This window comes from Zootermopsis nevadensis, unplaced genomic scaffold (genome assembly GCF_977971745.1).
Source record: "Zootermopsis nevadensis isolate Lab colony 2312 unplaced genomic scaffold, Znev_1.0 Znev_ptg000028l, whole genome shotgun sequence".
NCBI classification, from domain to species: Eukaryota; Metazoa; Arthropoda; class Insecta; order Blattodea; family Termopsidae; genus Zootermopsis; species Zootermopsis nevadensis.
The window spans coordinates 13,071,887-13,086,343 of NW_028259160.1; the positions used below are offsets into that span (position 1 = coordinate 13,071,887).

General features: G+C 40.1%; 1 protein-coding gene and 1 long non-coding RNA gene across 6 annotated transcripts in view; one reads left to right on the forward strand and one right to left on the reverse strand.

Moving 5' to 3' along the window:
• The window catches only part of Samuel (SAM-motif ubiquitously expressed punctatedly localized protein), a 235,900-nt gene that overhangs the window by 92,165 nt on the left and 129,278 nt on the right, over positions 1–14,457 (reverse strand). The window contains exon 1 of one of the 5 annotated variants that reach the window (XM_022070108.2): positions 6,321–7,232. The exons of the other annotated variants lie outside the window; for them this stretch is intronic. Within the exon in view, the coding sequence (XP_021925800.1) occupies positions 6,321–6,375 (55 nt within the window). The 5' untranslated portion in view covers positions 6,376–7,232. Of the gene's footprint in view, positions 1–6,320; positions 7,233–14,457 lie in introns of those variants that run through there. 5 annotated transcript variants of the gene reach the window in all.
• Positions 7,234–13,710, forward strand: LOC110832792 (uncharacterized). The gene is made up of 2 exons (XR_002544049.2): positions 7,234–7,717; positions 13,557–13,710. It is a non-coding gene; the product is annotated as an uncharacterized LOC110832792 (long non-coding RNA).

A 14,457-nucleotide genomic window follows, 5' to 3' on the forward strand; every position in this document is an offset into this window, starting at 1 on the left:
AATTTATTACTGATTAAAAACTATAAACTTAAAATTCAGCTTCTCTGGACCTATATGGACCAAAATTAAATTCGACATTTCGTTCACGTGACCCTCCAATATAAACTTAAAGCAACAGCTCACCTGAATTATAAATTCAGAATGCATACGAGCTCAAAGATGCGACTCCAAATATGCTCAATTTCTGCAAATGTAATGAACACCTTCAAGCTCCACGCGATAATAAAATTCTTGGTGCGGAAGACTGGTGCATGATGCAGTATCTATCAGTCAAATGTTAATTTATTAAAACACGGCTCCATAGCTGCTTGATTTGTCAGACTCAGACGCTCAGCCCGTGAAAGGACAGTAATGTCTGTCGGTGAAAGGAGGCGAGGCGTGGGCCTTTGTAATAATTCATTGCCCGTATTTGTCTCAAAGGATGGTGAGAAACCGTCAGTGTAACTGATGAGAACCACTGTCCGACCATCCGAATGCACGCCTGAGTCCAGGTGAAAGGCAACGGGTATTCGAAATTGGGGTACACATACGATGTACCTTACGAACTGTAACACTCTCGATTCTGAATCTCACCAACTGATACTACACTGCAGAAAGGAATATCAATAAACTTCGTTTTACACATACCATAATTCTATCCACGCAATTACATGGAAAGAATGAGGAAATTCACAAAAAATCCTTTCAGATTAGCCGGTCTCCTGGAGATATGAACCCGCAATTGTCCGAACACGAAGCAGGAGTGCTAATCACTCAGTTGTGACGTTCAGTCTATTTTAAATTAATTTTCCGTAATTCGTGTAGAGAAACTGTGGAAAAACGCTAATAACCTGTGCCTGAATAGTCAACAGGCCGGCCATATTTACAACCCACTACCTCCTGAATGTAGGTGTACGGCTATTCACTGAATGCTTAGAAATAGGAGGCTCATGACATGCTTATATAACCTGACACGTTCCTGATCTATAAGTTATGAACCTATACTGCAATGGCAGAGACACTCTTATGTGCGAGCTAATATTAATGACACACATTTAAGACTTTTGGACGAGTGGAATATAGCTCTACGCGTTCTTTAATTCACGGAGGCGAGTAAGAAGATGGCTGCCTTCTGAAATGTTGAGCGGTGACGTTTAGTGGAAATTTACCGACGTTTCAGAGATACTTCCTGCCTCCATCATCAGCTCCCTACAAGTCCATACGGTGTCACAGCCCAGAAGACCAGCTTGTATGTTATTGTAGTAGCAAAATATACTAAAATATTATAAAGTAACATCCACAAAGTCCGCACAGTACACAACTCAAACACCAAGGTGTTCTCAATTGATAATAAATAGTTCTGTATGTCCTTAACGCAAAACGCTGTGTTCAGGACCTGAAATATCTAACAATGCGACTAAATAACTATGGAAAACACAAGAAATTAACGAACCAATGAACCACTACAAACCTCACTACAGGCGGTCTTCGAGCAGAGAATTTAAACCAAGACCTCCCAAACACCAAGAAGGATTACTGCTCACTGAACTGCGACGTTTTGTTAATGAGATTTCGATTGGGTTAGGAGAGAAACAAACAGATATGAAACGTCGTCTCAGTTGAAGGAAGAAGAACTTGCAGGTTTTACGTAAGAAGCATTAAAACACTCTTTGAGAACAGGTTCTGGACAGAAAACAAGGGGCTAAGAAAGGGGAAGTAACAGAAAAATGGAGAAAATTACTCAATGAAGAGCTTCGCCATATATTACGGGGATTGAAAGGGCGGAAACGTGTAGAACGCAAGGGATAATTAAGTAACTTAGAAAAATTTTATTAGCAAAATCTGAAGGGAAGACACCACTTTTGAGTTTAAAGCATAATTAAGAGAAACATTATTAAAAAGAACAGGGAGTAAGGATGTGAAATGGGTTCAGCTGAACAAGGATAGGGTTCATTGGTGGTCTTACTAGCACGGCAATTAATTTTTGGGATCCATAAAAGGCGGAAAATATCTAGAATAGCTCAACGACTATCTGCTTCGCAGGAAGGATACTGTTACACGGCTTCGAGGACCTATAATTTAGAATTTCGAAGGATTGTATCCTGCAAACATTAATACTACTCGTACTATTAGTATGCTGGATAGGACAGCATTTATTACATGCCAACTTAAAAGTTTCACATATCAATTAAAGTCTTACAAGGTTATACACGCGCATAATAAACACATAAACATAAAATCAGACCTAAATTTTCGATTATTAGTGGTCTCGGATTTTAGCGAACAACCAGACCAGTTAAAAAGTGACCGGGTGTCACATAAAGCGACAATTTTAATGTCAATTCTCGCAATCTGAACATATGAATTGTTAATTCACCCTCGTAAAAGAAACATAAAGGGAAATCAAGAAGTAGATACCTGAATTTCAACACACGTAGCCTAGCAGACGAGAATCGGTGTGGAAGACTGCAGCCAAACGCGCAGAAACTAAAACTGACGCAAAGAAATCGGAATGTTACGAGATGTGGCCAGTAGCCGACAACAGCAGTCCGCTGAGCGACAAGCCAGCCATGGCTTTTAATAACTTTCATGTCTTACTATTTAGACACTGCAAAGATTAAATAACAAAGTGTTAAAATGTAATAAGCATTTGCACATTAAACTACAACTGTAAAATAATGAAACGAAGCTATATTACTTTTGTACGCCAAGTTTTATAATGAGGACCAAAGCATGATATGCTTTCATTTGCTCAAACTTTATTCATTACAACGTAAAAATAGTTTTTCGATACTCTTATGCTCAGATGCAAAATTCACCTGAGATGTTACACCGTGTAGTCTGGTAGAAAATGACGACGTTTCAGAGTGCTTACTGCGCTGCGCTATTATAACCCGTATCAACAATATTGCCTCCAAAAATATTCGACAGAAATTTCTGTTCTCTCCACCTAAAGAAAACATTTGTACTTGTTTTTGTCACCTGAGATCAAAATGTCTACAAGAGATTATTGATTTGTCCACGTTCTTCATACAATAACAACGGACACCATTACTGACGTATTTTATAAGCGTTAACTCCTTGATAGTACAGATAAGATCTTGCATACGCGTGTACAATATAATTAAATATGACACACACACACACACACATATAACAAGCAAGCCTGAACATGAAAAAAAACTCGGAAAATGTATTAGTTTCAAATTTGATGTTTACGATACGTGCTACGAACGAAAACAAGTTGTTGCACTTCAAGAAATGACATAGACGAGAGCAGAAAAACATCAACAACTCAATAATTTGCTTTGCCTCTTTCATAATACTCCGTAGCGTTAGAGTCTAGTTCTTGTACTGCACCGTTATGTACGTCGGGAGTAACTTAATTTCTATATTTAATAGAACATGACTTTGGGAACAGAGTGCTGAGACTTAAATAAATAAATAGAAACCTAGAAAGCACAGGAAAACAGTTCCAGAATCTCAAATTAACCGTTTATAGCCCGAAACTCGTCTGAATATAATTTAAAAATCTATATTCCTCATCTGCTGTTTCAAGAACCACCAGGAAGCAGCTCCTTACAGTAGAATGCTGGATATTCCCCTCCGAACAACCAGTCATAGGCCTACTTCTGCACTATCAAACTTGATAAGTTACAAATCGTAATCTGGATTCAAAAATGCCGGTGAAAAACGTAGTTCAAAACAAGTTGCAAAATCCTTAAAAACCGCTTAATACAATGAACCACCAGCAACTATTTTAATGATAAAAACTACTGAACTGTATCACATACAAGTACCTAGTTACTCAACTGATTTCCGGAATGTCTATCACAGTGCCTTCTACAAGGAAACGATCCATGGCGAGGAAAGCTCTTAAGGGAATCCAATCAACCTACACGCATGGCAACCAACCCTGTGCACAATTAAACACAACGCAATGAAAGCTTATTGAAAAGTGGAGGTACGCCTAGTGACGGTAGGGTCACCAATACGAACCGTGTCCGGCAACAGGGCAAATCGCAGACACTGAGAACAGGATCCGAGACGAAGCAAGTGCAGCAGAGAAGAACCTGAACAAATTTCCCCACAAAGCGAACTACTTCGGTGGCATCTTTCGCAACTCAGCCCGCACATTTAAACAGGCTGGACGTGTCGAAACTGGTACCCACGGAAATCGGGACTAAGAAGGGAGTATCCGTTTCGACTAAGAGTTTCAAGATATCCATGTAATTATTAATATACGGTAATCACAAGTTTTCATATCCACAAAATCCTAAGCCCTCTGTGGAAGAATTATAGGTAACATTTATTCCATCACCTATTTATTTTTTATTTAGTGTTCTGTCTGACGACAGGTCAGGTCCATATGAACAGGATCCTTCCATCCTTTTCTCGGACTAGGACCTGTTCATAAACGTTCTTGGCAGATGATCCAGAAGTGGTTCGCCGTTGCCTTCTTCTGTGTTTGAATGGAGTAATTGTTGGGATGCCACTGAGAAACCGGGAAAGCCCCCGGAGGAAAACTCCGTGTTGCCTAGACCACGGCCTTGCCCAACACAAGTTATAAATTCGGGCACCGCCGGGAATCGAACCCGAGGCCCCAGGATTACAAGGCCAGCGTTCTAACCGCTAGACCACCGTGGCTGTTGTCCATCACCTACACACCCATAATAATAATTTCATAATATTTTCATCTATGTTTATGGAATGTAAATAAATCACTACTGAATAACTATGATAGCATATTGAGTAATTTATTTTGTTGTTATTGAGATACAACCGATTACGATGGTCGGTCTCTCGCACTCAGGTTCTCGACATGACAAATACGGATATATCTGCGTAATTGTACGTCATTCACTTGCAATAGCATTAGTTGTTCCTACTGAATAATGGTCGATTAAAATTCAAGTTCTGAATACTTTCATTTTCTTTGCAACCCTAGTTAGAAAGTTTAAGCTGAGTGGAGACAATTTTTCACATCAACAAAATTTGCATTTTCAGACACAGTACACCCGCGTGCCACTGTTATTTTATTCGTAAGATTAAACTTGAAAACAAGGAGGTTACTTTTTGGTATCTCCAGAAGAAGTTAAAAGCATCAAACTGTTCTATTCTTAAGACGTGTCAACAAATGATTGGTGTACTTTACAAGGACTAATAAATAGGTATAGATACTGAATATTTCAGTGCTTACAGTAATGAAAGGTTAATTCAATTCATAAACGCTTCCTTCAACATTCCTACAAACGCTGGGAGAATATACGAGACTCAAATATTAAAATCGCCAAAAATTCTCCGTTGTATTGTGTGAAATAGTTTCCACATGATCAAATTACATGCCTCTCAATACTTCTTTCAAGTTTAGGGAAAGGTCACAGGAAAACATTCTGAAAAATTTAAACCGGCATGAGGTAATCGAGTGAAGCGAAGTTCATTTCGGTTTAACGTGTGTTCCAACTCCTCAAGGAGAACACAGTCCGATTATATCTTGCTCAAAAAATTGGCTGTAGTACCATTTATATATTTTTCGGCACGCCTATGTCGAAAAGAAGAGCTACTAAGGACGAATAACTTCATACCGCTGTTAAACAACTTCTGGAATTTAGAACTGTCGTCATATTATCCAGCCAACTGTTACTTGGAAGTAGTCCCATCTGGCCCGCGAGTAAAACTAATTGCCTGCCCCTGTTTTTGGTTGTAACATGTGCTGCCGTCATGCGGGTCATAAATGAAGCTCGATTAGGTCTTACGAAAGAAATGCACACAGCAAAACTTCAAACCCACGACCTGTCAGGAAATTACAATAGAGACCAAAATATGGTCTTGATATCTGCATTTGCGGAATCAACACTCACATTCACACGCATTTTAGTCCAGTCAGAGTAAGAAAATTCTTAAATCACAAAACCTTCTTTTGCGGTAACTGTGAGATGCAAATCGTTTACATAAAACCCTACTTACAGCCCAAACGCTACGGTACGGAAACAGAATTTAGCTTTCCTGTTTTGTATTCGGGAAGTCTGCGCTTCGAGGGCGGCTATTCTGACTAGGGGTTTTCGCAGTTTTCTTCAGTACGTGACAAAATATGCTCTAAAAAAACCCCCGTAAATCGTCATCAATCGCTTCGTTCCACATCCATCCCAATTTAACGTTCATAATCGTTCAACATCAGACGCCCGTACCTTACGAAGTTCCGGGATTGTAGTCAAATGAAGAATTTAAAACACAAGACTTCGCTACATTCATAAACAAACACAAATGATTCACAGCCGACTGAAGCACGTATTAACTGGGCAATTTATATAAATCTAGAAACCCTAGACGACGGGCAATACCTGTATAGCACCAAGCAGGCCACACGACCGGGCTGACTGTGTCCAGCTCCCTCATTATATAGGAACGCCAATCGTCCACCGGAAGGTCGCAAATCGCGGTAGCAGCCGGTGACCACTCAGTTGCGGCAAACTTGACAGAACGAGATCCGTACGTACAGGGGCGATGGATCGGCTACGACCGTCATACCTCTTAACTTTGGTTTCCAGTACACAGTTCCACATATGACGAAATTACTTTGCCAGAAATATACACCACAGACTTTGTATTAAGTCACACAGCGCCAAGATGTTCCGTCAGGACGTTAGTGTTTAAGATCACACACGTGTAATAATTTTTGTTTGTTAATAAAAGACTGCGTCTTACTTATCAACAGAATGCTTAATGCTGTCTTAAGAAGACAATAATAACGTTCACAAACAGTTCATGAATTTTTCCACGTTAACATAATGGGGCACTGCCCTATTTCACTGCATGAACACACGTATAAGTTTCATAGACTTATTTCCATAACATAAAGTGGAATATTGAGCAAAAGTGACATTTCTGGATTAGACATTCCTAACATATTCAGTTCACAGCCCAAACATCGTTGAGTATACCTGTCTGTTACCGCAGGCTTATATATGAACAATTTAAACTTCCGAACACACCTGGATAATTTTGTAATTTGTTTACTATTCACACAGCTTCTGCGATTGTCTGCCACAACGATATCTGATACACGTCTTTGTTGCAATACACCAACATATTTCAGTTCGGTGAATATACCAATCGTAACAAAACAAGTGTTTCCGGAATGCAGCACCTAACAAACACCTGACGCCAGGTCGTAATTAGTATTTTGTACAGACATTAATGTACAAGAAACACTTGTGTATCATGATGGACGGAATTAACACTTGAACGAAGTATCACTACACGATCACTGTTGGACAATTAAAGAGGATTAACATTTCTTGTTCTCTGAAGCACTCACGGTATACTGTAAACGTTAAGTTCACCTCACACCTTGCACCTGTCCGTGCCAGTCTGACTGCCACAATCGAGTGAGTCGAGTTTAGTCGCGTGAGGTTTTCGTTCCAAGGTGCAGTGGTTAGGTACACGGTAAATAGAAGAGTGGGTGGGGAGAACTCGAAGGGGGAGGGGAAGGTGGAAAACAAGTGCGAAGCGCTCAACAGCAGAAGCTTCATCACATACAGAGAGAGATGCTGTGTGGGATGCTGCGTTGGAGGGAAGGAGACGCAAGGCGACCCCCTGTGACCGACCCCGAAGATGATGTGATGAGAGCAATTCAGGGCGTTCTTTTCAACCAACCAGACCAAGCAATGCGTGAGTCTTCGCTTGACCACAGATCCATCCTCCACCCTACAGGACCAGCCAGCAGACAAAGACAAAGGTATTAGTAAGGAGGAGTTGGCAAAATCTATCAGGACGGTAAGACGATAAGGCCTGAGTAACGAGTGGCGAAACAAAGGAGGGAGGCGTTTTACAGCATCCTTAAAAATAAATACGAATTACAGGTTCTTACGGCTGAGAATACGAACACTGTCTTCTGGGATGTTGCGTTGTGTAGTCTGGTAGAAGTTTGCCGACGTTTCGCAGGTGTTTACTCCCTCCATCATAAGAACGATGAGTGAGGATTACGCAGAAAAATAAGACAACATTTACGAAACTCCTGTGGGGTTTCTTCGTCGAAACTTAAAAAAAAATATTTCTTGAATTCAGAATAAGTCTGTGGATTTTGAGTTTCTAGTCAGATTCTCTTTGGGCGTGAGCTGCAGATACAGCAAAAACAAGTGGTAAGATGTCCATCTCCATAATTTTTTTTGTTAGGGGATATCCAAGGTCACCTGATGACATGCGTGACGTGAAGAGATATCGCAAGTGACAACCGACGGCCATGAACAGACAACCGAAACCGAAGCAGTTCACTAAATAGAATGTGTGACCTACTACAGCGTGGTTGATGTTCATGAAACGGACATGGCTTCTAAACCAGAAGGAGCAAACACCCAAGACGGGTGTGATTTCCGTCATTTTACAAGACGACAGTCGCAAATAATTCTATAGTGTTGCGTTTCCAGCTAAAAGCTGGTTCCAGAAATACTGAAAGAATCCGCTGCCCGAACTGAAGAAACAAGAGTGGAAAAGATGGCCACATTGAATGAATCTATTTCCCAAATGCGTTCTTTGCAGATTTTAACTTGCTGTCTCGAGATCCATTTCTTGCAGATACACACCGATATCTTCGTTTCATTAATCTCTCTTCTTCTGAATTATTGTCTCGTATAAACGCATACTTCTGCACTATATTATCGTTTATATTGGCTTTAAATATCTGGAAATAATAGAACATTTATGTAACCTCAGAAATATCAGCTTTCGTAATGACCGTAATATTGAACGGACAGAAGTTTCATCGTTCACATTAACACTTTACATTTATCATCCGAAATTGATATATCTAGTTAGAATGGTTCATCAGAACAGCATGAACTGTTTCATGCATCGCTGGATTGACTGAAGGATGCATGGATTGACTGATGGATGCTGTCGGGTTAGTGGGTGGGTATAGTGGCGGATAGATGTGCAGTCGATTCGTTACTGAACGATGTATCAGTTACCAACGATCTTTGGCATGAGTGCAACGCAAAGCAACCAAATCCATATAGTAGAGACCTTCCTAGGACGCTGATAACCACTAAGTTGGTCACGAAATGTCCAGGTATTCACGGAAACCGAAGGTTCATTACCGTTCTTACAACAGCTCGCCACTGGATCCTGTTCTGAAGCCAACGAACCAAGTCCACGCAGGTCACCCTGTTTTATTCGAATTTAATATTGGGGTCAATTCTGGTCTCCAAAAGGGTCTCATACTTTTGTTTTCTCGAAAGGTGGATGAAATATAGTTATTGAGGCAGGACGTAACATAACAGTAATAGTTGTACTCTGTTATGTATTACTATGCCTCGAATGTCTGATCTTCCTTGAAATAATGACCCTAATAATAGTACTGGATAGTTTATTGCCGTGTTCACAAAAGTTTACCATTTAACCATCCCGAACTAATTCAAATCAGTCCACAATTGTACACTTCATATGAATATTAAAATAGACACAAGGCACACTTTCCTTTCGTATAAGAGACATTTTAACACGGTATATAATTTAAAGCCAGAACATTTCAGCCAATCCACAATAAAACTGCAACTGTTCATTAAGCTGTGTAGTCCTTCAACGTCCTATTTGAGTATTCTTTACATGGTCATGTTTCTGGAGCCTGTAGCAAAGTAATTTGGAAACTGAAACATGTCTTGTGACAATTATCAACTCTAACTCGAGTGCATTTCTTATTTTCGTCTTCATTATACATAGGAATCTGGTGCACCAAAAAGTTGTACCTGATGAGGCCAAACTGCATACCAACATTTTATTGATATAAATCAGGCGGGCTGTGTCATTATTTTTCTTTTCTCTTCATTTTTGTTTTTGTTTTGGTATAATCTGCAAGATACGAAACGTGTCTGTGTACTTCTGGGGTCAGTTGGTGGGGAGAGCAACGCCAGGGCTTGGCAGCGAAAGAGAGCGAACTGCTGGCTCACCGTCGTCGCCACCGGTGGCCATTTCTGTGATCAGTGTCCCGTGCTCGGCCGTGTGGTCATCGGCCTGCCCTCTGCATGAAACGTCCTGGCCAACTCACAACGCACTCAGCGTATCCGCCATCATACCCTACGCGAGATATCTGATTCTCACTGCGGCGAGTATGGTGATGAACGTCTGCTGAACTGTTGAGGCGTACGATCGCCCTGATGACAGAGGCAGCAATCACCTCTGAAACGTCGGCAAGATACCACCAGACAACTCAGAATACATATATCGAGATGTTTTTTGAGAGAATCATAAATATAAAAGCTCTGTGGCAGAGTCTTCCTTTGGTAGTTGAGTGCTATGAGTTTCTTAACAGGTAAATGCAATTCTGCATCGACTACAGAGGCTACACAGCGTCATATGAATTGTGGGAGTATAAGAGCAAATAAGCAACTGCAATGGATGTAGGTGGCAATGGTCGTGGCATCTGAAAGATACTACTGCAGAATTTTCTTTTGGTACTGAGGAAAATCACTCTAATCATAACCGAATGTGGTCTATACCCAGTCGACATTCTGATCATGTAACCCTAACTGAGATTTAAACAAGTTTTTCGTTGTACGAAGCCGCTAGGAAATGTAATAAGCAAACAAGTAAAAGAACATGGTGTTCCGAAAGCGTTATGCTTATTGCTGCTGTGAACCTACCGCCCTCCGCAGTGGCTGACCATATAAGACCCAAGACAAGTTTTTATTTCTTCAATTTTATCTTAAGAGTTGTAGGTCATACCTTTGGTGAACCAATGATGGTAAAGTATTGTGGTTGATCACACCCTGTGATGGTCTGATCGGCCAAGAAATGAACTCGTTTTGAGATTTCTTTAGCGTTGAAGTTTGACCAAAGTGAAGAGAGAGCAGGAGGGAGGAGAATTTATAAACATTTCTATTCCACACATTTAAATAAATGCAATACCAATATTTAATACAAAACCAATTACATTCTACGTTCCCTATAAACAATGATTTCGATAAAAACACTGTTTACTAACGGTGAGCCATCGAAAGCGCTATCCAATCTGTGATTACCCTGTCATCTACTTAACAACAGCTTGAGCTATACGCATTTCATACACCCAGATAGTATACAGGCGACATGGGTAAGAAAAATACGCCTTTTCAATACCACCCTCACAAGCACATTAGCCCCTTCCAGACATTATACAAGTCGAGAGTTAAAATCGTAAATCCTTCCTCTAAATACGAGTGTGATTAAACAAAACTTGTCTGGTGTTCATCGCAGTCTCTCACTGAGTTATAACGTTGCTGATGGAACCAGAACAGCAAATTCTTGCGGAACCAACCTCGATGTTAAGTGACATGTAATCAGTCTATGCCGCTAAACGTGATACCGGCGAGACACACAGGAAAAATCTCTGACCACGAAGCAAGGTACACCTGATGAAAAACGAACTAGATGCAAGAGAGGAAAAAAGACACGTAATAAGAGAAACCATTCAGCCAAAATCGTTGACCCAAGACGACTGAGGACTGAGATGAAAACATTTCATTCCCACAGTCGCTCTCGTCTGTCGTCTAGTGGGCGGTCTTAACACTTCCACAGCATAACTACTTATTACATTAAGGCTCAGTCTGAATGACTTTGCAGGTATGCAATGAACTTTATTGCAAACAGAGAAAGACCAGTATTGATGTATGATGACATGGTTCCGGCAGTGGATATGCGGTTGGTTTTATCTGTATGTGACACATGAAACAAGCTTCCGATGTGGACCTGAACTAACATCCATGACGGCACATCCAGTTACACACGCAAGAAATTACTCTTTTCCACAATGAACCACTGAATATTGTAGCTCAGTAGGGCCAGCATGTTTGTTTGCAAAGTTATTATTTCATTAATAAACGTATAGAGTTGAATGGATGCGACTTTATCCTGACTTGTATTAAACACATAACTCGGCAGGGTCTAATCATTTTGAGTTCCATCATCCAAAAACAGCATCTCCCAACATCACGTTTGATGTTCTAGATGTCGATGTTGGTCTTCATGGTTGTAACGCCATGTGAACTTATTGGTTTGGTACCTGCGTACAAGTCCATCGGCAAGATCTCCAGTAAACATACTTCATTTGCTCAAGTATTGTGTCACTTACGAATATTTACGCTTGTTATACATTAAGATGGCTTCCTACTGGGTTGTTGCGCCGTGTAGTCTGGAAGAAGTTTATCGACGTTGCAGAGGTCCTTGATGCCTCCTTCGTCAGGGCGATGGCCTCTGAAACGTCGGTACACTTCTACCAGACTACACACCGCAACAATCCAGAAGACAGCCATGTTCAGACTCACAGCACCGAAAACCTCAAATCCTTCTTATTATACATTACGATTTCAGTACAAACAAGATTTCCTGTACCCAATATCCTCGTTATACAGACCTAACGACTCATTTACCTCAGAGTCACTCTGTGTAGGTCATCCTTTTTACACTAATTATAACGGATATTTAGAAGAAATTACTTTGCTGAATGTGGAATCAGTAATATTTTCGAGAAGAATTAGCCTGACAAATAAGCAAGGCAGAAAGACAAATAGTAACACACAGCTGACAGTATCGTTCGCTATTTGAAAAACATAAATTAGGTCTACAGGTAATCAAAATGCTCAGGAAAATATTTTTGAACTGAAAAAGATAAAAACGGGCAGTCGTACAAAAATTGCTATGCTACATAAAATACAAAAGATATTTAATTAAGATTTTAATTAGGCCCCTACGATTAGGATGTAATTACTTTGTAACAAAATACAAAGAAAATGTATACCTACGTAGTGTTTTACCAGAAGCGTTCATTACATTCGATCCATATCTACTACACACCACCCATGAATTACGTAAATTCGCAAACAACGCGTTTATGAATTATACCTACATTAAACTAAACGCTTAGGTTCTTATAGCGTAGGACGGTGTCAGTTATTAGATAAAAAAGCCACGTTTTATTATAAAAAGCTAATTCTGCACGCACTACCCACTGAAGCGGAGATAATACTCAATGCATCAACCCTTTGAGCCAAACCTCATCAAAGTATTACTTAAATATTCAGTCCTTACCTCACAGACACCACATCACGTCTCCATTACAAAGTTCGGCGGACTAATGCTGTTTATTCTGAAAATCGTGCAAAATATAGAAATGCACTGTGGACAAAATGCCTAAGAGTTTATTGTTAAAACAGGTGACAGTGGGTTTTAAAGAGTAAACTAGTACCACGCGGAGGTCAGCTACAGACCTACTTCGCTTCCTGTTACCCTGGACCCAGAGCAGGCCTGAACGTGGTGGCCAATTGAAAAACCTCTACCTGTATCCGGAATCAAACTCCAGACACCAAGCTCGTAGCTACTCACGCTGCTGAGGTATCCGGTCTCATGATTTATTACGAGGCCTACACGGAAATTAATACGCCTTTTGAAATATGAATAACAGCTATTCATGATCAAATTTATAGATGCAAAAGTATTGGCTGTCAAGGTGAGTCGAAAGGTTACCTAACGGGGATTCTTGTTTTGATCTGGAAGTGAAAACTAGTAAGTAATCTGCATTTTCTTGGTTTTCTTTTCTTTTTCCACAGTAAACGGGAGCAAGGCAGAAAAAGCATTGGACATGCCAAGCCACTTCAGTTAGAAGTCAATTTTTGTGGACCATTCACAGCTATGCAGTGAGTGAAGCATCTCTGATGTGATTAACTTTACAATAATGTAACTGTAGACCTTACATTTTGTCTATAATAAATGAACATAAAATCAATAATGTACCTATTTGGAAAATACCTGTAGGCATACTCCAGGTTACACCTTGGAACTCTCGTACATTTTTAAAGTGACAATATAACACTGTTTAAAAGTTGTACTAAATTTCATTTTCATATCTGAAGAACGCCCAAAGAAATTTACCGTGTGTTAAATAATACGAAGGCTGATTACTGTGATCACAATACCACACTATTTAAAGCATTTACTTAAGACCTATTTTAAAATCATCCTGCTGATTGCGCCGAAGTATTCCATTTAGGGTTCTCAACTACAATGCCGTACTCATTTCTCACCTCCCTCAAGCATGCTACATGCCCTTCCCATCATAATATATAGTTGAGTACAAATAATTAATCTTCTCATTATGTAAAACTAGAAAAGAGAATGAAACTATTTACAAAAATTTCCTTGATGACGTAGGCAGAGAAAGACTCCGAAACGTTGGACTTCACTCCGAACTGACGCGCCTGATCGTTCAAGACAATTTTACAGCATTTGCTTAGTTTCCGAGAAAAAGTGGTGTATAAGGCCCATATAAACTCTGCATTAAACTAGTTAATAATAAATTGGCTTTTAATGTCGGCTAAGTGCGTGGAATGAGTGAGCTGTGAGACGGTTAACGCAAAGTCTGTAGCATTTATTACAAGGCTATTGTGAGTGTCTACGAGGTCGTGGCCTGCTGACCTGTCACGAAGCAGGAACAGGAAGCAATACCCCCGT